The sequence below is a fragment of the Nesoenas mayeri genome, assembly GCF_963082525.1.
Source record: "Nesoenas mayeri genome assembly, chromosome: 1".
In the NCBI taxonomy this organism is placed as follows: Eukaryota; Metazoa; Chordata; class Aves; order Columbiformes; family Columbidae; genus Nesoenas; species Nesoenas mayeri.
In genome coordinates this window covers 208,910,533-208,935,400 of record NC_137541.1, presented here as the reverse complement: position 1 = coordinate 208,935,400, position 24,868 = coordinate 208,910,533, and the positions used below count along the sequence as shown (strand labels likewise).

At 42.4% G+C, this 24,868-nt stretch overlaps 1 protein-coding gene across 3 annotated transcripts in view; it reads right to left on the bottom strand.

Moving 5' to 3' along the window:
* The window catches only part of TENM4 (teneurin transmembrane protein 4), a gene marked incomplete at both ends in the record, with an annotated part of 380,135 nt that overhangs the window by 134,357 nt on the left and 220,910 nt on the right, over nucleotides 1-24,868 (bottom strand). For all 3 annotated transcript variants that reach the window (XM_080355605.1, XM_080355606.1, XM_080355607.1), the window contains 2 exons: nucleotides 17,399-17,599; nucleotides 22,905-23,099. In XM_080355605.1, coding sequence (XP_080211731.1) covers nucleotides 17,399-17,599; nucleotides 22,905-23,099 — 396 coding nt within the window. The remainder of the gene's footprint in view (nucleotides 1-17,398; nucleotides 17,600-22,904; nucleotides 23,100-24,868) is intronic.

The window sequence follows — 24,868 nt, the reverse complement described above, 5'->3', positions numbered from 1 at the left end:
CACATAGGGCTGCAAGTTAGGTAATGGAGCTATAGAGCTGCAGTAGAAGTATAAAAAAAGTCTCTCCTTGGCTGACCTGATCTATAAAGTCTGGGGGAAACAACAGATAAAACCCAAAAAGCTAGATTTATGGTACTAAAATTTCAGCAAGCTGAGAAGAAACACATCAAGAAAGCACAAAGTCTGAGACTGCAGGTATTATGTTTAAACCCCAACTGGAAAAGTCTCGTCGTGGCCTTTGGTGCCTCCAGCAGCCTTTCACCATAGGGTTGCTCTGGTTATTGCTTTACATTCTTTATTCATCCGTGTTGAACTTTGCACCTCAGAATACTAAATAACATGTAATTCTTCCCATTCCCAGTTCACCAAGCAATCCAGAGAATGCCAGCTTGGTTACTTCACATCTTCATTAGGTTCCGTTCCCCACATTTGAGATTCAGGGTCCCATCTCTAATTGGGGATAGCACCAGTATTCTAAAGCCCAATGACATGCACTGTGAATAATTTCCACTGCTGACTGTGAAGCTCTGAAATTCCAAAGACACAAATATCTCCAGCAATGGATGGGAAAACTGGCATCTTGGAGGACTTGGCTCCTTGTGGCTCCAAAGTCCATGTGAACATCTTAAGGACTTTACTGTTATTTACTTAATATTTTCTCTTTGGTTTGAGAATATAAATGAGTCTGACTACGTGTGGTTATTTTCTGACGTTAAGATGTTACTTCTGTTTTCACAGATAAAGCAATGAAGGCATAAAGAAGTGGTGGATCTACAGGTATGTGTGAACAATGTGAGAGGGACAGGACATCCAACGTGTCCTAACACCTGGTCTTGTGTCCCATCGATAAGTCAGGGAAATGACAGTAAGTCAGATATCTGCTGTTTGGTGGTGCAGGAAAAAAACATAGGGACAAAAGGAAGCTATTTTGAGTGATAGTCAGAAGTCTTCTCGGAGTTATTCAAAGGTGTGGAACTAGGATAATGGAGTGACATTCAAAAATGGTGAAGAGAGGAAGAAAAAAAAAGCACTTTCTGAAAGGCAAAATCTCTGTGGAGTCATTTCTACGAAAAGGGATGGAAAACCCACTGGGACATTTGCATTTTGACTGAAATACTTCCCAGACAACACGCTGCCAGGGAACAGTTCTGTATGTGCACTGCAGGATCTGAACCAAACCGATCTCAGGCTAATCCAGAACATGGGGAACATTTTGGGTTTCATTCCCCATCCAGCTGAGACCCCAGTTGTACCACCACCCACCAGAGGTGCAGGCTGCAGGTAACGAATGTCTAATTCCTATATAATGGATATATAAGGCGGTTTGTGCTTGCAGGCCTCAAGAGCTGGGATAAAGACCCTCAGCTGTGAAAAACATCGTGAAGCAAACTGCTTAGGACAGTCTCCCTAAAATGTAGTTTAATTATTTCTGACAGGGAACCAGAAGCCAGGAACTCTCAAATCTGCAGCTTCCATTTAGCTGCCAGTTTAAAGATAGATGGGAACCATATAATTTAAATAGCTTTACAACACACATCCCACTGTACACCCTGGCCCTTTCTAACACGGCGCTCTTAAACACTCACAGGTTTCTAATGGGTGATTAAATAGACTGAGTAGCTTTTACTTTTCTGGTGGCACTCAAAGAAATGATCAAAACGGATTTCAGATTAAATTTCCACTTAAATATGGGTCTTATCAGGCAGCTCAAGACGACTAAGGCTGATTTACAGGAAAGGGCAGGTGAATTGTTTCTTCGTCATTCAGTCCCAGGGACAGAATTTGCCACCCCTGTTCTTATCACAAGCTGCATTATTTTTGGTACATTTCCCAATTCAGTTGTTAAAATTAGAGCACATGATTAGCTACCATCTGAGCTGCGTGAGCAAATGAGAAGGAAAGCTTTTAATTCTCCCATTACGGTATTCACACTCTGGCCAGCTGTACTATATTGCTCCTGCCTATTTAAGCTTAGTTAGAACGCTGTGCTAGTGCATAAAAGACCTGCCCGTTAAATATTTTCACACGAGCTGTTCCCAAAAGGTGACTAAATATTTCCTTTCATCTTTAATCTCTTCTGCTGTTTGTATGAACAGCTTAGCCGTTCCTTATCCTTTCCTAGAGTGTTTTACGTGTGTTGTCGTGCAGTTCTCAAAGCCGCCTGTAGTTCCTTGAAGGAAGGGGATTTTCTGGGAAAACGTGGTGCTCAGGTCTAAGTGCAAACATGAGGCTTTCTGTCCTCAAAAGGTACAACCAGCCCACACACCTCTGTGGGAAATACCGAGACTTTGAGTAATTATGTCTTTTGCTCCCCAGCGCTTGCAGTGGGCACTGATGGATGGTAAATGATGCATGGATCTGGGGTTTTGTCTAAGCAATCACGTTCATTTCTATTCTACCATCTGGGTTTTTTGCCACGTTGCTGTCTAAGGATTGATGTCTTCCATCACCTGCATTCCACTTCAGCTCTTACCTGAAGAACTGAACTGGACCTTATTGCTCTCTATGGGTCAAGGAAGAAACGTAGCTCCCGAGGACAATACACCTGGAACTTCTTTCATGGGGAACTCATGGAGCAGACTGTGCTCAAAGCCCTGTTGAGTTTTGGGTGGTCCACCCAGAGATCTCAGGTGCATCATAGACATTAGTCTTAGAAAAGGATAATGCCTTTCCATTCCAAAAGGATTCTGGTTACTTTTCATGCAAATAATCAAAAATAAATGACCCATCTTCAGTTGCAGAACCTGCTCTATTTCGTTGCTGCTCGCCCTCACCAGAAACTATCCCATGAGGCCAGACTTGACTGCTTGCTGGCTACTTTTTAAATATATATTTTTTCTCATTATCCACTCATGATTGGGGGAAGGTTTCCCTCTGATCTGTAAAAGTTGCCTCAGAATTCCTCCAGGCTCTCCTAAAAATCCTAATCCACCTTGAACCCTACCCAAAGTCTTGACAGTGTCTGCTGATGTGCCTCAACTTCTGCATATTGCATTGACCAAAATTGCATTGCCATTTTATTCTGCCTCCACCAGCATGTCTCTGTAGTTCTTCACTTAATGCTTAAGTATCTCAGCTATCTGAGGCCAAGATTATCCTTTTTGTTCTGCATTTGCACTGTGCCAGGTGTAATGAGGTCACAGTCCATTAGCAGCACTTCAGAAGTAAGAATGCTAAAGCAATTACTCATACAAATAAAAACCTTGTACCTGATTCTTTTTTCTCTCTCCTTTTTTTTTTCATATCCTGCTGAAAATTGACCCAAATCTGTCCCCTGAAGAATAAAAAGGCTGCTCTGTTGCTTTGATATTTCAGAAGAAAAGTGGGAAAAGAAACTTATCAAACACTAGCCACCAGTGTAATGCTTTGTTCATGGGCTTTTTTAATTGATATAACAGACATGGTGACTTGTAATACAGAAGTGGAATTGTAGAATGGTTTGGGTTGGAAGGGACCTTAAAGTTAATCTAGTCCAACCCTCCTTGCCATGAGCAGAGACACCTTCTAATAAACCAGGTTGCTCAAAGCTCCATCCAACCTGGCCTTGAACACTCCCAGGGATGGGGCATCTACAGTGTCTCTGGGCAGCCTGTTCCAGCGCCTCACCACCCTCATGGGGAAGAATTTTTTCCTTATATCTCATCTAAATCTCCCCTTTTTCACTTTAAAACCATCACCCCTTGTCCTGTCACAACAGGCCCTGCTAAAGAGTTGGTCCACATCTTTCTTATCAGCCCCTTTTAAGTACTGAAAGGCTTAAAGCACTGGGGTGGATTAGAAGGGGGTGGTCAGTAGGTCAGAGAGGTTCTCCTGCCCCTCTACTCTGCCCTGGGGAGACCACACCTGGAATATTGCGTCCAGTTGTGGCCCCTCAGCTCCAGCAGGACAGGGAACTGCTGGAGAGAGTCCAGCGCAGGGCAACAAAGATGCTGAAGGGAGTGGAGCATCTCCCGTGTGAGGAAAGGCTGAGGGAGCTGGGGCTCTGGAGCTGGACAAGAGGACACTGAGGGGAGACCTCATTAATGTTTCCAGATATATAAAGGGTGAGTGTCAGGAGGATGGAGCCAGGTTCTTCTCGGTGACAAACAATGATAGAACAAGGGGTAATGGGTTCAAACTGGAACACAAGAGGTTCCACTTAAATTTGAGAAGAAACTTCTTCTCAGTGAGGGTGCCAGAGCCTGGCCCAGGCTGCCCAGGGGGGTTGTGGAGTCTCCTTCTCTGCAGACATTCCAACCCGCCTGGACACCTTCCTGTGTAACCTCATCTGGGTGTTCCTGCTCCATGGGGGGATTGCACTGGATGAGCTTTCCACGTCCCTTCTAATCCCTGACATTCTGTGATTCTGTGATTCTGTACATCCATCAAATCCATGCCTCTCCAATTAGGAACAAGAATGTCATGTTAGACAGCACCAAATGGTTTGCACAAGTCTAGGCAGGTGACATCAAGTTGCTCTTCCCTATCCACCAAATCTGTAACCCCATTGTAGAAGGTCAACAAATTTTTCAGGCATGATTTGCCCTTAGTGAAGTCATGTTGGCTGTCACCAATTACCTCCTTATTTTCCATGTGCCTTAGCACAATTTCCAGGAGGATCTGCTCCATGATCTTGCCAGTCATAATGCAGATTTTCATATTATCTTCACATTACATTGTAGAATTAGGTTGGAAAAGGGATAATGATGTCAATTTGTTCTTCATTTAAGGTAAATCCATTTTTACATGTTTACCCCTATCTCCCCAAAATCCTAAAATTGGCTTGACAACAGTTTAAACCTTTCCAACTTACAGAAGAGCAATGCAGATGAAAATTCTTCTTTAGCATTCATGTAATGCAGAAGCAGAGATTTAGCTGCTTCTGGTCTGCCTGCTAAAGCCTTTAATAAACACGGATTTAGTGCTAAAATATAAAATCAGGTGAAATTGCCCAAATCTTCCTGAAAACTGGGGCAGTTCCACTGACCTTGAATGTATTAATAGAAAATTTAATAATTAAAAATCCGTCTTTACTGGGATTTTCCGGTTACAAGTTGGGTCCTCTGAGGCCATTTCCAAAGGAGCGGCATGAGAGAGAGGCAGCGCACAGAGCTAAAAGGCTGTGTTTGGTGAAGAGATAAGCTTCGTTTTGACAACCTGCATTTGCTTCAGAAGGCAAGTTATGGGGAATATCTGGGAAAAGCATCTAATATAAAGATACGGATGGAAAAAAACATGATTGGTGTGATTTAGATAGCAGTGAAGGGCTAAATACACGCCTTGTAATGAAATGCCTTTTGCAGTGTTACGAGAATCTCATTTATGTGATTTGATAACTCTGCAGTGCCATACCAACTTCTCTGCTAGAACTGAAGAAGACATAAAGCTCATTAGCTTTTAAAATCGTCCTTTTTTACAGATGTTATAAGGAAAGATTCAAACTATGGACCAAGAAAAAACCTGAAAGGAGAAGTCTGAATTTTCTGTCCTTGCCAGTAAAAAATCTCTAGGATGGAATCCTCAGAAAACCATCCCATATCAGTAGCGACTGGATAATTGTACAACTTACGTCACTCTCAGTGATTTAAGGTGTTTTTTTCCTTCAGAGATCATATCATAAAAGCGAGGTCTACATAATTTCATGCCTTTATATAAATCATGTTTATCTATTTTAAAAACATACATCCATTACATAAATATTACCAACCTAGAAATAGTAATTATTATTTATGTCAATAAATATAAAACCTGTTTGCTTTAATGAGGGTAATTAAACTTACTGAGACAACTGTCCACTGCACTCAAGGATCTCAATGCATTTGCCATAGTTCAACAAATTGAATATATCTGGAAGGTGACAATTATTTCTCTCCTTTCTATGGATGAGGAAATCAAGATTAAAGGATGCTCTCCAGCCCCTGAAAATGGATCCATCAGCTTTGCTACCGTCCCTCATCAGGAAGATCACTGACCTTCAGCCATGGTTTTGAAATCTGACTCAGGACACCTGAGTTTTCACCTGCTGAACCTGAAGCCCCAAGACACACAAAGGACATGTAAAATATGCATGAAGAAGAGGAGTTTGTACTCCAAGCAAGTTGAGCTGGCTTAGCTGTCTATCTCTAGAAGGACTGGTGGAAATTCCTGACAAAAGAAACAGCAATCTCTGGCCCTCATCTAGACACAAAGGTTAACCCCACTTCAGCCCTCACCCCATTTCCCTCCTGGTATTTTGTTCATTGAATGCACAAGCAGTTTTGAGTTTAACTGAAAGGCTTCTGCAAATCCTCTTCTAGGTCTTGGCTCTCTCTGGGGATTCAAATCAGGAATCGAGGTGGCTGAGTTGCCTAACATGGAGATAAAGAGCCCACAGAGTAGCCTCTCACCTGTCCTATAATTGCCCTGGCTGTGCTGCCATCCAGCAAGACCTGGACGGGCTGGAGAGTTGGGCAGGGAAAAATTTAATGCAATATAACAAGGGCAAGTGTAGAGTCTTGGATCTGGGCAGGAACAACCCCAGGTTCCACTATAAGTTGGGGAATGACCTATTAGAGAGCAGTGTAGGGGAAAGGGACCTGGGAGTCCTGGGGACAGCAGGATGACCATGAGCCAGCACTGGGCCCTTGTGGCCAGGAAGGCCAATGGTACCTGGGGTGGATTAGAAGGGGGTGGTCAGTAGGTCAGAGAGGTTCTCCTGCCCCTCTACTCTGCCCTGGGGAGACCACACCTGGAATATTGTGTCCAGTTGTGGCCCCTCAGTTCCAGCAGGACAGGGAACTGCTGGAGAGAGTCCAGCGCAGGGCAACAAAGATGCTGAAGGGAGTGGAGCATCTCCTGTGTGAGGAAAGGCTGAGGGAGCTGGGGCTCTGGAGCTGGACAAGAGGAGACTGAGGGGTGACCTCATTCATGTTTACAGATATATAAAAGGTGAGTGTCAGGAGGATGGAGCCAGGCTCTTCTCAGTGACAACCAATGGTAGGACAAGGGGCAATGGGTACAAACTGGAACATGAAAGGTTCCACTTAAATTTGAGAAGAAACTTCTTGTCAGTGAGGGTGGCAGAGCCTGGCCCAGGCTGCCCAGGGAGGTTGTGGAGTCTCCTACTCTGGAGGCATTCAAGACCTGCCTGGGCACCTTCCTGTGTAACCTCATCTGGGTGTTCCTGCTCCATGGGGGGATTGCACTGGATGAGCTTTCCAGGTCCCTTCCAATTCCTGACATTTTCTGATTCTGTGTTTCTGTGGAACCCACCTTCCATCTCTAAAATGAGTAACAAATGAGTTTGGTATAGTTAAATACTTCAACTCATGTAAGTCTGTCCTCTGAGACTGAGCCTCTTACTCTGAAAACACACAGCACCCAACACATGGGGACTCTTGGGAGCTCTTGCTAGAAATAGAAAATAGAAATTAGCAATCGCCGTACTAATGGATCACAATCTGTGTAGCTGCACAATGTACAGTGGTACAGCTGGGATGTCAAAAAAGATCTCAGTTCTAAGTGCAATTTCAGCTTGCTTCATATTTACATAAAGTTTTTCCAGCTCCTGTCTGAAAAGCTATAACTCTGTGAGATGAAATTCCATTAAACGGGTCTGCTGCCTTTTATCTGCCTCTAGTTTCTTCAATATTTATACCCTGCTTTCATCCTTGCCTTAAATGCTAGGGACTGACCATCACATTGTGTCTAAAGCATCTCCTCTGTGGCTGTGATTTACTTTTGTACTCGTGTCAATCTTCTCTTTATTTATTATTCTGAACTTTCTTTTAAACTGTCTCTTGCAGTTGAATAGCAGGACATGAAATGCCAGGTATTGATGGAGTTCAGTCTTGGAGCTGAGATTTGTTGAATAAAAATAAATATCCCAAAGTGCAGGATTATGTTTTTCTCTTTGATGCTTAATTGGATCTCTGTGGTTTCTGGGATGCGACTTAAAGCCTCTCAGAGAAGAAACAATTCCTGATGTATTAAATGAAGTTCCTAACAAGGATTCTTCTCTGGATTAATTTTAATTTCCTCTCTGCGTCCATAAGGAGGAGATAATATGACAGTAAAAAAGTCTTTTGCTCATGCTTACAGTCATTAAAAAGAGCTAATTTCTTTTCCAATTCTGCGCAGTTTGGGTTTGTCTATAATAAATTCAATAGAGCATTGACAAATGTGCATGCTGAAGCAATCACAAACTAGATTTGCTTGGGATTTCCCTATTCAGAGCTCAGCGCTACTATACAAACAGACCCAACATGGTTTCCTTCTTCTTCAGACAACATTTCACAGAGGAACTTCAAAATGTTATTGTTATTAATCTTTTCCAAAAGCTTTGTTTCTGCTGTGCAGTCCATATGCCTCACCACGGGTCTAGAAGGACCACCTTGACGGAGAAGAGGCAAAGCTCCCTCCAAAGCCCTTTCAAACTTTCATCTGTCGAGGTCGTTAGAGAGGTGCTCATTAAATCACAATTATAGTTTTTAGAGCAGGAACACCTCATGACTTGGAAAGGGGCAGAGAGGTTTTACTAAATCCAGCACATTCACTTCAAGCAGCTTATTAAATCATGGTTTTCTGGTCTTCAATAGACACTGATCCACTATGTGACAATCACTGGTCTTACGTTATTTTTCCCTGCTTATTTTTTGTTATTCTGTTTTACTGATTATTTCCCCTGTTATTTAACTCAGCCATTCCAAATTGCAATGAAACATGATGAAGCTGAAAATATACAATAAAAACCTTTGCAGCAATCATGATGAGGTTGGTCAGAGTGTAAGGTCATAGTCATGGGAGTTGTTCATCATCAACAGTGTGAAAATGACTGAATGCAAGTGAAAAAGCCATGACATGGGACCTATGACCATCCTTGGTGAGTCAAACGAGATGTGAGAGGACAGTCTTGATCCAGTCTCATCAAGGCAGATCACAGGCAGAGCCCGACTACATATAAGCAGGTAAAATTTCTTCATTAAAAGGGTTGTCGGGCATTGGAACAGGCTGCCCAGGGAAATGGTGGAGTCCCATTCCTGGAGAGGTTTAGAAGATGAGTAGATGAGGTTCTTAAGGACATGGGTTAGTGCCAGCGTTGGGTTAGCAGGTGGACTCGCTGATCTTGAAGGTCTTTTCCAACCAAAATGACTCTATGATTCTAGGTATCCACACTGCTGCTATTCCAGCTGTATTCTGATTAAAAGAGGGAAGAGTCAGAAGCAGAGGTCTAGGCTCACAAAATGAAGAGTATGTCTACACGGTCTTCTGTGAATCGGTTACAAACTGACTGACCAAACCTACTGAATGCCATGTATCTTCAGTTCAAAAGCTGCACAACTGCCATAGAGCAATACCAAACCTGCAGAAATATACACTGAATCCTACAGTTTTACAAGAACAGAATCATAGAATTTTGGCTGGAAAAGATCTTTAAGATCATTGAGTCCAACTGTCAACCTAACATTGTAAAGTCCACCTCTAAACCATGTCCCTAAGAGCCTCGTCTACACATCTGTTAAACCCCTCCAGGGATGGTGACTCCACCACTGCCCTGGGCAGCCTGTTCCAATGTCCAACAGGCCTTTTCAGGAAGAAATGTTTCCCAATATCCAATCTAAACCTCCCCTGGTGCAACCTAAGGCCATTTCCTCTCATCCTATCACTTCTACTTGGAGCATGGCCTATTCCATGCAGTGACTATAACATTTCAGATTCTCAGCTGGCTTGATCAACTGGTTCTATCTCCAAAAGAACTTGAAGAACCAGTACACATCACTCCTGCAGCACAGTAGTTGTGTCCTCAGTGAGAGCTGGATCACGCTTACTGTGCCAAAGAAGTGAGTTAATATTGTTTAAAAAAGCAGCAGCTTCATAACAGATATTCTGTTGTAAAGATGGGGATAAATTATGCTCAGCCTCCATGTTGGCATGATATAAGTCCAGAAAGGGAAGGGACCCACAGGTATCATCAAGTCCAACTCCTGTCCCTGCATAGGACAACCCCAAAAATTTACACCATGTGTCTGAGGGCATTGTCCAAAAACTTGTTTTAACCCTGGAGTTTAACAGCTCGTTTGTGGCATCATGAAACATCTATTTTTCAATTTAGCCAAGTTAACATGAACCCCAGAGTGCCCAGTACATTACTGCTATTTGCCGTCAGAAAAGTCCACAACACAAAGCTTAATTGATCCAAACAAAAAGAACTTTTGAGCGTATGGTGTGACTGCTGAGGTCACATTTGGAGATAGTGAAGAATGCTGAACTAAAATCTGCATGCTGGGAATTAGCCCTAATAGGGAATGGAATAATCTGCCCATTGCCCTTTGAGGGGGTCCATAAATTTGTGCTGATGCTGGTGCAGCTGATGTGAGAGAAAGAAGCTTTACTTGTCCCAGTACGCCAAAGGTCAGTGAAGACCAGGGACTGCTCGTTACACCACTGGACATACACTATTCGCAGCCTGAGACATGACCTAATCAGACCAAACGTTTTGTGATCTAATGGTCAGGGTCAGACTGATGATCTCACCATTTCCACTGGTTTTGGCCAAGTTTGAAATGACAGCTAGAACACAAGATTTCAGCTCCTTCAATCCCTCCCTTGGTCATTGTATCTGATCAAGACTGCATGGATTGCTGCAGGTTGAGAAGTGACCAAAAGTAATTTGCTAAACACACCCCGGAGCTGATAGAAGTTTGATGGATCTCTGCTTGGCCAGGGAAATGTGCTAAGAGAATTTCTCAATTATAAGACTGTAAGCAGGAATCCATATTTGAAACACAAGTTCTATTATCTATCTTATTGACAACTTTCTCCTTTCCTTTAGTATGTCCTTTCCATCCTCTGACCACAAAGATATTTGGACTTTCGAAGAATTGGACTCACTACAAAAATAACTACAGCCCATCTCAGCTACTTTTTTTCCCCACTACACCAGGGCCTCCTTGTACATATTTTCCGCAACCATAGGGAAAAGTTATTCAAATGAAAGCCTTCCTGAATACTTTTATTTGAAATGTTTTGGCTGCTTTTAGCCTTTTATTGCATCTTCAACAGAAAGCTTAGAAGCCTTTAAAGAATAAGTTCATCTGGGGAATGGGTAAGGCTAAAATCTGTGCTGACAATCCCAACGACATCAAAAACTTGATGTTTTTGTACAACGATAGTTCTTGTTAACACTGTTGATTCTCTGGGTTCACTTACTCCTCCACAATTCACAAAGCAGATCTCTGGCAGGCAGAGCCTGTGATAGCCCCATGTAATAGCGCTGGGCTGCACATACTTTATTCCCTTTGAGAGAAAACGTACTTTTTTTCCACGCCAATAAAATGGGGAAGCTCACAAGTTCACAAATCAGCATGTTACAGTTCTGCAAGGCTGAGGATGAAATTCTTGCTGATACAAAACATTTCCTGGCCTTCAATGATTGTTAAAGCACCGAATTAAGGCCTTCAGGAGTGGGCTTGCAATTTTAGTATAAAGCCAGAGCAGATCTTGATGGTGTCTTCTGAAGTCTACCTTTGAAGACCCTCTGCTCTCATAATTTCAGTCACCCCAGGCTGATGTTTCTTATTGTACCGCAACGGCAGTGGGGCGAGCAAGTTACAAGCTGAAGGAAGATCATTTAAAGTGGCATTTGATTACACAGCTGTGCCAAATATCTTCTTCTTAAGCCCTTAAGATCCAAAATATATTGATGTTTATCAATCTCAGGTGTTGTATCCTGAGGTTTTGTGCCCTTTTTCTTCCCCATGTTTTAAAGCTAAGAAAAAGACAAATCAGAGGTTTCTTAGGCATTAAAGGGGGCCCAGTCTGTAGTAAGGTACAAGCCTGTATCACATGATAGCTGATGTAATATCCATCTTTTACAGTGACATTTTTACCTCTTAATGAAGAAAATGATGATTTAAAAGAGGAATTACATGAACATTTTCCAAGCATGGATTTTCATCTTGGTGGCCTTGGGTATGATACGAATTCGTCAAGAGATTTTGCTTTGGAAGGTTGACACCAATAAGCCCAAGGAAATCAATTTTTATCACATATGTTGTGTTAACCCTGCTGCTGTTTGACCAACAGGATATGATGTTGTCTGGTAAGATATATGAGAACTGGGTTTCTGTGTGTCTGCCTGTGTGTGTGTGCAATAATCTACACAATTTATGATTAAAAAAGACATTGGAAAGTAAAGGTGCATTTGCTCTACTTTTTCAGAAGTTTATTCTTCTCGGTCTCCTTATCTACTAATTGGAATAAAGAAAATACGCCTGTTTTAATGAACTATACAGCTTTGTGGTGGGGAACTCCGTTGGGTGCTATCTGAAAAACTCTCTGAATTGTTAATTTATACAACTCAATTGCTACTAAAAAATCCGCCATTACCATTAGCTGATATGCGATCTTGAAACTTATCATTGTTCGTGAATGGGTTTGAACTGACCCATCCACCTGCAAAGTAAACAGGAGCTTTTCCATTGACTTCAATGTGCTGTGCAAGCATTTATAAGAATATGGCTTCCCTGCAATGAGACATGGACACACACACCATGCCTGTTTTATTTTAAATCCAGATTCTCAGCCTATCAAAAGCAGTAAAGCCATAGAAGACTGTTTTACAACTGGCAGGTAAATACCTGGCCAAGCCCTATGGTACTCACGCTATTTCCCCACTGTATTTGGAGCCCAGGTTTATCTAGACATATCTGCAAGAATTGTGATTGCTACACAGCATCTAAAGCCCCTCCTAAGCTGTTCTTAACCAATCACATAGGCTAAGAGCAAGTATCCTATTTTTTTACGTTAAATGCCTCAGTTTTGTAACTGTCTCTCTCCTGAGGAATCTGTGATCATAATGCCCGCTGGGACTTCTATGGTTATTTGGCAGAACTGAGAATCTCTCAAAAGCTGCAATTCAGACTGCTCCAACATGAAGCACCCAAATAAGACGGCAGATGAATTGATGAGGAGCCAATTCAGCTCTCTTCAAAGGATTTCCACTTAGCTAAAATCTGAACAGCTCTCTGCAGAGGTTTCTCTGCTCTAGGACAACTATCCCACTCTGTGCTTTAAATGATACTCGGGTGAAATTAAAGTTCAAGGCATGAAACCTCTGTCCTCAACTTTGGCAGCTCTTTGGGTCAGCCCACACAGTTCATTCTTTGCTTTGAGATGACGGCTTGAAGCATCTGCACCAACCCGGCAGGTGGGACACTCTAGAGAGCATGTTCGATGCTTTATCAGACTGAGGAGACACCTCCTGTGTGTGACAAAGAAGAAATTTAGGGACTTAAGGCAGCTTTTCAACAGGCAACTCCAGACAGATGCCTCAGAAGTTGAGAAATTCTCCGCAATGCTGTAGTAAAGCTGGATAATCTGCATTTGCTTAAGGTAAATCATAAATGCTTCAAGATCTTGGTGATTATAGACCAAGTGTGGTGACAAGACACTGTCCCAGAGGGGGAAAAGGGCACTGAGAAAGTCATGTCCTCAGAAAACACTGTTGGCAGCAGAAATGATGAGAGAAGCTATGAACAGGATCCAACTACTGGATTTCAGGAGATACGGTAGTGCAAACTCAGCCTCAGGCTCTGCTCAGGCGTTCTCTCTTAGCCATTTTAAAATATAATGTCATAACTCCTCACTTTTTTACTGAGTCTCAGCTTCCACTTCCCAACTCTTAGCCTTAAATGTACCACCCATGATTTTAAATCTCCATTGCCAATTTAGGACCACCATATACAAAATACTGTTCCTATTTCTGCTCTTCTCCAACGTACTTTTAAGGGTCTGGATGTCAATCGTGCATAAAGTGAATCATTATGAACGAGTGATTGGGAAGGAATCCATATCTGCACGCAGGTCAATGTACAGCCGCTGTCAGCTGCCTGGAAAACGTCAGTGCACTTATTATACAAAGAATATAATTTATATTGCTGCTTTGTATAATCATCTTTCTGATGATTCTAAAGAATATCACGCATGTCAAGATGTGAACTACCAAACAGTGTGAAAATCACTGATCTAACTTTGAGGAGAGCAAAGGACAACACCAGAGAACTTAATTCCATTAAGAACGATTTTGCATCCAAGCATAATAGTGCTTCGATGGGCCTGGGATTGTCCTGATGCATTTCTGAGATCCCTCTGGGAAGTGGTGCATCCTTCAAATGCAGCAAACCTGACTCACCTATTCATTTCAGTGCACTCAGCAAATACCTCTTACAGCACGTGGTTTGTTGCCTGTTGATTATCCAGAAATACGTGGTCCGGTCTGAGACTATATCACACATTAAGTTCTGTTTTCTTTCTTCCCACTATACCCAGACAATAAGAGGTTAAGAGAGCTGCTCTTTAATGGCTTCATTAGCTGCTAGAACTTGGAGAATGAAATCTTTTGCTGGGGCTCATTAAGAGGTGAAGGGAGATAGTGCGGCCAAAGCCTGGGATACAGAGGATCTGCAATGACAGACCCTGGAGAAAAGGGGTTAGGATGAGCAGTTCCTATAATTATCTTTCTTGTACTAAGCATTGCCTTGGACTTTTTAGCTGAGCTGGGTTATAAAGGACCTTTTTGTATTTGCTTGTGCAACTGTACTTTGATGCAAAAGGAAAGGGATCTAATTCTCCCACGGAGAAATCGAAGTGACACTTTTGCTGCTCACTACATGTTATCTCTGGACTTTTCCCTGCACCTTTCTCTTAAAGACTTTTTCTTATATATATTTGGGGATCTACCAAAAAAGAAGTGCATACTGAGGGAAGGGGGATCCTAAGAAACTGTCGTTTGCATGCAAAGGTGAAGTATGTTTAAAAATCATTGCTTCCAGAGTGAAAAATCTGATGTAGGATGGCTGTAGCCCTATCTTGAGATATGCCAGCACACACAGAAAGCAAAAACAACAACAAAAAGCAATATCGTTACTTCTTCCTACAGTCCAGTGCAGAGTAGAATTCACATGAAATTGAATTGCATCGCTTGCCTATGAAGATACAGGCTAAGCGGAATGAAAAAAGATAATATGAACAGGAAACAGGAATATCTGGAATATTATTATCTTCCGAAAAATAAGAGTTCTAGCCAGTAATCCGTGTTTGTCTAAGATCCCTGCTGAAGACAGGTGAAATCTATCTCCTTAGCTGAAAAACCGAGTCTAAGATAGTCTAGTTTTACTTTCTACGTATGACAATCCACAGACTTTCACCTAGCTGCCTCCATACTGAATGACACCTTCCAAATGAATTCAGCACGCAGCATTTCAGATCGGTATTAGTCCCGACTTCAAGGCGTTAAGAGCTGGAAAACCCACTCTCCTCCTTGTATTTTATTCTGGGTTTCCAGGTGGATCTGCTATTCAATGTAGTTTATTGAAAGGGCTGTCCTTGGCACGAGCCCATGTAGGCGCAGTCCTACAGACCTCACTGGGACTGAACACAGTCTTAAGTTCTTTGCTGAGCTGAGGTTAAGCACTTAATTCTTTCACTTAATAATTCTTCTGCACTGTTGGGTCCTGTTTTATATTAATAGGACAATAAAAATCTGGCCCCTTTAGTCCCTTCTGCACAACCTCCACCCCACTGGGTCAGGCAGTGTGTTGTCAGGTGTACTAATACACTTGCTCACTCTATTTTAATCATGCAAGAAGAGTACCGGCATCCTGTGAGTAAATCTGTCTTTCAAATCAAGTCATCAATTCAGTGGAAAGGTCCGGGTTACAAATGGAAGTTTACAGATCACCTTAGCTGTGATTTTAGCTGGGAGGCACAATAACCTGAATGTTACAGGCAGCTCGGAGAGGAAAAAGGTCTTGGAACGATGCTCAAGTTTGTCTCAAATAACCTCACACTGCCAAAGAAAGTTTGCACATGATGGATTTATAAAAGCAGTGTAAAGAAAGCTTATAAATCATCTGTAAACGACCCTGCAGGTTAACAAAGGGAAAGTGAATTCTGCTTGCATGTAGAAATGAACATTTTTCCAAATTCACCCCTGCTACCCCCAAACCTCCATGTAAACTCAGAATAATGACTCAGTTACAAACTACACTACAAAATCATTAGAAATACACAACTACCTTTCCCCTTACGGTGGTTTTATAAATGAAATCATAGAATAGGGGACTGAAGAAGTTAATATGGGGAAAGGAAAAGCCTGACACTGGATTTATCCTCCTTTAAAGCAGGATAGCTTCTCTGCCTACATCTGCAAGAGTTTTGATAACCCCAGCTTTTGACCCAGGTAAGCAGGCCTCTACTTTTGCTTATTTTCAACCCAGTACATTTTACTTTATGGCAAGTTTTCTAACATCTAACCTAAATGATGATGATTGTCAAAAAGGTTTTCTTTCTACATCCTTTGTACCAGTTTACTCAGTTTGTCCCATCATTGGAACTTACTCTTTTAAAGTTCTTGAGTAATTTTCTGTACACGGTAGTAATTCCTCAGTGAAAATGTTGCTTATGTAATTTTTCTACTATATCCACTCTCCTAATAGATTTTTTTTTGTTGCTTTGCTGAAAATTCATTTAATTTCATGGCCTATACTGAGCTGCCGTGGATATCTGGCCTAGTTCCACCCCAGCTGTGTAGAGAACCTGTTATTGCTGCGGTTTCTTGTTCGTGAGCACAATATACAACACAAAAGCCAAGAGACTAACGTTCCATAGGTTCTGACTGTTTAATGTACTATAGCCTTTCTCAGCATGGTCTCTAAGAGCTAAATGCATTTGGAAGAAATGAAAAGGCTCCCGAATCCTTTCTTTATCCTTTGTTTCAGACACTTGATGCAGATGTTGAGCAAGATGCCCGTTCAGCTGAGGAATGAATGTCACAGTTCCAAATGTTGGCACAAAACTGCCCATAAAAACCTGTCCTCTTGGTAGGTGCTTGTACTATAAAGTACTTCTACTTAGTAAACCTATGGTTTACTGGATTGAGGACAGTGCTTATGGTCTTTTAATATGAACATCATGTGATACTCATCCTCCTTAAGCTGAGTCTAGATAAGCACAGCCTTCAAATTCAGAAGGATGTAAGACCTGAAGGATCAAAACCTCTTCCTTCTCGTTTACAGCCACCTAAAGAATATTTAGTCATCTCCTAAAAATCAAAACAGACCCTTTGGTGGCTACCGGGATTCATCAAGAACTCACACCAGAACAAGCAGTTATAAGTAGACCATCAATTACATTCATAGCAATATAATGAACAATAGTGGCTTTAATGGGATTATTTATTATACTTCTCTACGCTCAGCAATGGAAGTAGAATTATTTATGTAGCTGAGTTATGGCATTTCTGCTTCCAGTCATGCCCTACATGCGCTTTACTGGAACGCATTTGCAGCACGTTTCTTGCAGACCTAAGTCTGAACATCTTACAAAGTTTAAAGAAAATTAAGAAACCAAAACAACAACCGTAAGTCACCGCTGACGTTACCGATTGAGCAATCGTGTCCGGTCCAGTTGGGATCGCAGCTGCAGAGGCCGGTGTCGGGGAGGAAGGTCCCATGACCAGAACATTGGTCCAGACAGGTGGCCCTTGGGGTCTCGCAGTTTGTTCCTCCCCAGCCGACCGAGCAGTGACATTCTCCTCGCACGCAGACACCGCGTCCCGAGCAGGTCGGATCCATGCAGTCCACTGCACGTCGGGGGGAAGAAGAAGTAGACAGGGAAAGCAAATGGGAATTTCAGAAAAAAAAACACCCAAACTATCAGACTACCACCTACACAAACTTATTTATCTAGTATCTCAACCAGAAAGCAAAACCCCGCTGTGCACAAAGCTGATGCAAGAAAACAGTGTCCCCAAAAGTCAGTGAGACCTAAAACACTGACATGAAAAACAGAGAAAAAATTGATTATTAAATCCATTCTTTTATCCAGGCCTACACTAATAAATGATCCTTTCAGTAAGAACAGGCTAATTTCAATTAAGAAAAGAATAAGAATAATATTCTCTTGCACACATATTGCACCTCCATTTATTCTATTAGAATAACCTAAATTACTGTTACTAATGAATTCATAGCTGAGCTCTAGTTTTCTGAAAGCGAATTTTGCATAAAGATTCAGCAGAAGTCAATGTCCTTATTCAGCAAACTACACACTTAAATTGAAGAATGTGCTGAAGTCTATACAGGTTTCACAGACACATAAATTTCACGTTCAATGTATCCACAGACAGTTTTATGGAGTAAGGATTAAAACAAAATAATATCTTTTTGGATGTTGGTGTTCTTCTGATTTTATTTTTGATCAATTAATACTCTTCTTCAAATGATTTTTTTCATCTTTCCTCAAAGAGGCACTTTCCTAACAAGACTGGAGACCATTCCATTAGGTGTATGGTATAGACTGAATGTGCCGATGCCTCATTCCTGAATCACACACAGAATCACAGAATGTCAGGGGTTGGAAGGGACCTGGAAAGCTCATTCAGTGCAATCCCCCCATGGAGCAGGAACACCCAGATGAGGTTACACAGGAAGGTGTCCAGGCGGGTTGGAATGTCTGCAGAGAAGGAGACTCCACAACCTCCCTGGGCAGCCTGGGCCAGCCTCTGCCACCCTCACCATGAAGAAGTTTCTTCTCAAATTTAAGTGGAACCTCCTGTGTTCCAGTTTGTACCCATTACCCCTTGTCCTATCATTGGTTGTCACCGAGAAGAGCCTGGCTCCATCCTCCTGACACTCATCCATTACACGTTTATAAACATGAATGAATGAATGAGGTCACCCCTCAGTCTCCGCTTGTCCAGCTCCAGAGCCCCAGCTCCCTCAGCCTTTCCTCACACGGGAGATGCTCCACTCCCTTCAGCATCTTTGTTGCCCTGCGCTGGACTCTCTCCAGCAGTTCCCTGTCCTGCTGGAACTGAGGGGCCACAATTGGACACAATATTCCAGATATTCCAATTTTACAGGCAACCATCAGCTTCTCTGCCCATGGGAGAATTTCACCTAGCTATCGAAAAATATGAAATGCACCAGACACCCTCCCCAATAAAAAAGATTGTAGGAGTCGATCATCACTATTGATGTATAAAAGGATATAGGACAGCCTAGAGAGATTCTTCCTGTATCCTGTATCAAAAATAGTGTGGTCAGCAGGACAAGGGCAGTGATCCTTCCCCTGTGCTCTGCATTGGGGAGGCCACACCTGGAGTATTGTGTTCAGTTCTGGGCCCCTCAGCTCAGGAAAGAGATTGAAGTGCTGGAGCGGGTCCAGAGAAGAGCAACAAGACTGGTGAAGGGACTTGAGCACAAGACCTATGGGGAGAGGCTGAGGGAGCTGGGCTTGTTTAGTCTGGAGAAGAGGAGGCTTAGAGGGGAGCTCAGCACTCTCTAGAACTACCTGAAGGGCAGTTCTAGCCAGGTGGGGCTCGGGCTCTTCTCCCAGGCAGTCAGCAATAGGACAAGGGGCCATGGGCTTCAACTCTGCCAGGGGAAATTGAGGCTGGATATTAGAAAGCAATTCTGTGCAGAGAGAGTGGTCAGGCATTGGAATGGCTGCCCAGGGCGGTGCTGGACTCACTGGCCCTGGAGGTTTTTCAACTGAGATTGGACATGGCACTTAGTGCCATGATCTAGTCAATGGACTGGAGTTGGACCAAGGGTTGGATGTGATGATCTCTGAGGTCTTTTCCAACCCAGTCGATTCTGTGATTCTGTGATTCCCATCTCTTGAAATGTTGCGTGGCAGCGCCCTGGGGACCAGTGACACGTGTCAGTCTGTCTGAGCAGCAAGAGGAAATCTGTCCAGGAGAGCAGAACGCAGCTGCCGCACACGCAGCAGGTTTGTGGTTCATGTTCTTTTCCCTCCTCTGAAAGTTAATAAGAATCCCAATGACCTGTTTTAAAATCCAGAAATCTTAAAAGGAAACACAACAGCTGCTCTGATAATTCCCTGGATCCTCAAAACCCCCTCAGCCTGACAAGTAATGGCTCAGCAATTACTATCTCAAGGCATGTGAGAGCGTTTTCTGTTTTATTTGATTCCCGGAGCCCTGCTCATAGCTGGAACAATCCCCGAAAATTGTAAGAGGCTGGAAAGGATGAGTCTATAAATCTCCTTCACTGTTAGCAGGCGGGGAGCTCGAGTGCCAATTTTAGCAGGAGACCCTTGGAGCCCTGGCCCTGTTCTTTCTCAGCGGTAATAAGTACAAAAAGGACTCAAGGAGCGGGCTCGTCGGTTCTCAGCAGATGGTTTGAACGTAGAGAACAAAGATCACAGCCTAACTGACAACCGGCTGCCTCCAGGCAATTAATCATCCCCTCTGAAGGTCAATTGGGAAAAAGGTGAGTTTTACAGGGGGCTCCACCGGAGGAGCGGACAATCTGCTATCTCAGCTCTAACACCGACGATTATAGGAGGGGAATGTGCATGTCAGAACCCCCCATTTATCATAATCCCAAGGCCATTTTTCATGTTGAAATGAGCCCTTTCAGAAAATGTCACACACAATCGCGACTTTAATCTCGGCCTCGCTAGTTGTATTTCTTTAGGCTTTCTACACCATCGGAAGAGCCCTGGGACAGGATTAGGGGGCTTCTTCTTTCTTCTTAATCAATTGCTTAGTGGATTTGGAGTACAATAGTGTGTTTTTAGGGAGTTCTGCTTGACGAATATAGCCTGCCAGCTTTGGGAGAAGCGAGATGGGGAGAGGGGCAGGAGGACAATAGGAAATATACTTTGAAAAATAATAATTAAAAAAATCAATATATCTATGTTGCTGCTTGGAAAATGTCCCAAATGGTCTAATTCCTGGTTGGAAAATGACCCATTTATAGCTCAGCTTTGTGCAGAACCTTTGCCGGGGAGATAAATCACACAGCAAGCAAAGCTGGTGCCTCTTCTACACTTTTCCCCAATATGCTTCATGCTTCATTGGTCACACAAGTTATTAGGCTTGTTCGGTACCCAAAGAGTAAGTTCTCATTTTTCACTGCTTAAATTTGCTCCCTTCCCTTTAATGTCTCGCTGGCTTAGCCCATGTCTTATAAAATATGGGCCAATAAGCTAAGGAAGGAGAAAAGAAAAACTCCTGTAAGATTGTTGGCTGATGTTTTATAAACATTGTTGAACTTCTACGGGGGGAAAAGAAAAGGCTGAAGAAACCCTGGAATGAAAACCCATTATAAACATGGACTAAGCAGTGAAGCTATGAAAACTGAGAAATAATAAAAGGTAATCAATGCCAGATGGTCCTTCTTAGAAGAGAAATTAAAAAGTAAAAGCAATTTTTAAAATAGTATAAATCAACTTTTTTACTTGATCTAAAAATATATATGTATATATATATATATATGTTGTGAAGATTTCCCACATGGCGTATTTCTGAGTTACTTCCCACCCCTCACAAGACCATACAAATTATGCCGTGAATATGAGAAACAAATGCATGCTTGGAAAAATCCTAAAGATCTCATGAGAAAAATAATGTTCTCTTTATTCTTTATTCTTCATTCTTTTTCAAGTTTTTACCTAGCGGGACTGACACTGTCCCCCTGCTACAGTGATAACATGAAACAACTGAGTAGTTCCTGGCTTTTCTGCTTTAAACCTGACCAGGGAGAAAAGGTTCCTGTTAGAAAAAGAGCAAATCTTACTCTGATTTACACACATTAAACACGTCTAGCCAGAGGCACAATCAGGATCTTTTCATTTCTGTTTATCCAGCAAAGATATGATCTAGTAAATACGAGGTCTACAGAGATGCTTTAAAGATATTCCAGTAGTCACAATCTTTGGGTTTAGCATGGCCCGTGGCTTCATTGAATTGTGTTTTCTTAAGCCAAAATGAAGCTTTCTCACGAGATGGTTTATTGTTCCAGAGCTGATACTGTCTTCATCTCTAACATTTACTGACACTGAAGCCGTGTTACATCAGAGATGTCCCACTCCAACACATTTAATGCATCAAAAGAATCGCTAGATTAGATGCCATTTGAACGTCTGAATCCAATTCAGCCTATTTAGATTGTCTGTAAAATAAAGCCATTTCAGATAAATCTTTATCCTGCATACATGAGGACAATCATAAATTAATTCAAGCCATTCTGATTCTTATGCACGTATCAAACGGAAGACTTAAACTATCAAGTGGTGCAGAGGCTTTATACATGTATTTGTAGGAGCATTACTTAAACATAATTATTTTTCAGGTCATTTGCATAGAATTTTGAGAATAATTTTCAAAAGTGCTGAACGTTATTCTGTAAATCAGGCGCTTTTGGATGTATTTTTGTAACTGTCCGAATGATTTGTACACTTACAAAACTGTCCACTTTTTCATTTAGCAAGAAGCAGCAGTCACAGGCTCAGGAAGATAAAGGTTTATGGTGGCAGGTGGCTTCCTTCACAAAGAGATTAAAGATAAGTGCTAAAAGGCACCGTATTTCTGAGCCACAAATCTAAATGTAAATGCAAAAAGTCTGAGGGCTAATGTGAGAAAAAAGCTCTGGAAGAGCCATTAAAATAATATCTGATTTTGAAGTAGAATTTAATTCAAGTCCTGAGCATTTTCAAGCTTTTAGAGCTGACAAGAATCACGGATTTTCTCTCATGGGCCACCATTTTGTGTTTGTAAGCAACTGAAATCACTTGGCATAGCACAACAGAGAGGAAAGCACTGTAAAAGTAATTATACGTTTAACTGCATAAATGGAAACAATGCTTTAATAAGAACATTTGAATATATGATTAGATGCTCTGGTCTTTCAACTAGATTTCTCCGTCTGAAGCATTTGACGGCTTTTCATCCAATTATTGGACAAATATGATAGCTAACGACGAGTTATTCCAACACATCGTTTTTATGTTGCATCCACCCGTTGTATCTCTAAGGTGCCTATTACTGTTCTGTTAAGCGTTTGAATCACCTTCACCCACGTAATTACAGAACGACAATCAAAGCGAGTGGCTAATCGAACGTGCGTTGCAAATACCTTCCTCACAGCTCTCCCCTTTGTACCCAGGGTTGCAGATGCAGGTCCCCATGATGCAGGTGCCGTGGTTGCTGCAGGTGATGTCGATGCACTGGTTCGTTGGGACGTCACATTCAGCCCCTTTCCAGCCACTGTGGCACAAGCACCTGCCCTTCATGTATTGCCCATTGCCGCTGCACAGCACCGGGCAGGATGCTGGGGAAAGAGAACAGAAAATACCTTAAAATACAACTGTACACGCCTCTCACTTTAAAAGAAGAGCAGAAGAGTCCAGCTCGGGATTTATATTCTTCATACACAGCCTTCACTGGGGTATGTCGTTGTTTTCTTTGCCAAAACCGATTCTTTTACATGGATGACACCCAGCTGGTAACTTTATTCTACTATGAATGTTTTAAACAAACAAACAATACTCTTGAGTTAGAACATGGCCTTGCTTTGTGTCTCATAACACTTTTTTTCACTAACTAAACTCGGAATTTTCTTGTATTCTGATTTTCCAATGTACTGGTGCCTTCTTTCAGCAGCACCATGGACTTTGGATTGCTTATCTCTATTCCTGACCTGCTGCCAGATTTCAGACTTCCCCTGACCCGGTCTCTGCTGTGGACCTCAGTTGCACACAAATCACTCCCTTGTTTTGCTTTTATTGTTGTAATTCTCAGCTTTATGGGTTTCAGTTGCTTTGCTCAGAGTGCAGAATGCCACGTTGAGACTGTTTCTCTGATTTAGCTCATGTCATGCCATCAACTGCACCTCCGGTCCCCTTTTTTTTGGTTATCACCTCTGCCGGACTCCATTCACCATCAGACACAATGCAGAACTTGGGCATTCATTTTTCCAGGCTTCTTGTAATAAAAGTTCCCCAAATCTATCCTCTAATCAGTTAAAAACTGAATTTTAATCGTCCTTGTTTGCAGCAGAGTCGGTTGATTCTCAGGGCCAACCAGCTACAGGATTTCTTCCATGTGATGAAGGGGAAAGAGGAAGATGACAAGCTCAAGCTGTGGCATGATGGATGAAGCATTTTCTAAGCTAAATTTGGAAAAAGTCAGGCAGAGTGGGATGGGATGAACTGAAGGATACACAGCAGGCTCCCCAGGGAAGGAGATGGCATCAAGGACCAGACCCCAGCCTCCATGACCAAAGCTTTGGTAATCGCTGCTCTCTAAGCTCCTTCAGCTCCTCTCTGATGATGTCTCCTCCCTTTTCCATTCTCAACATCCACTGTCTTACACTCCTTTTGTCCTCTGTTCTCATTTTTGCTGAGGAAGATGCTGATTTCCATCCCTCAGAAACAATATCCTGCCCCTATTCACTATCCCTTGAAACTCCTCTTGCTTAAGCCCTGTCCTCTTCAATTTCATTCTGCTGAAACTCAGGACATAGATTCACCAGACTTCTCTCATTCACTGTTGCACATCATCCTTAGGTGAGAGCAGCCGGGCTTCTCAAAAAGGCAAGTTATGGACATTTTTATGCAGGAGAATGTGAAAGCAATATTCCACTCTGCTTAATTCAACTGCATTAAGCGTGAGATGAATACAATCTACCTCTTTTGCTTCATTCCTGACTCTGAGTGTGTCATAGAATTATAGAATCATAGAACAGTTTGGGTTGGAAGGGACCTTCAAAGCTCATCCAGTGCCACCCCTGCCATGAGCAGGAACATCTTCACCAGATCAGGTTGCTCAGAGCCCCGTCCAGCCTGGCCTGGGATGTCTCCAGGGATGGTTCATCCACCATCTCTCTGGCCAACTTGGGCCAGGCTCTCACCACCATCAGGGGCAACAATTTATTTCTCATGTCTGGCCTGAATCTCCCTCCTTTAGTTTAAAACCATCACCCCTTGTCCTGTCACAACAGGCCCTGCTCAAAAGTCTGTCCCCATCTTTCCTATAGGCCCCTTTTAAGTCTGGAAAGGCCGCACTAAGGTCTCCCTGGAGCTTCTCTTCTCCAGCTGA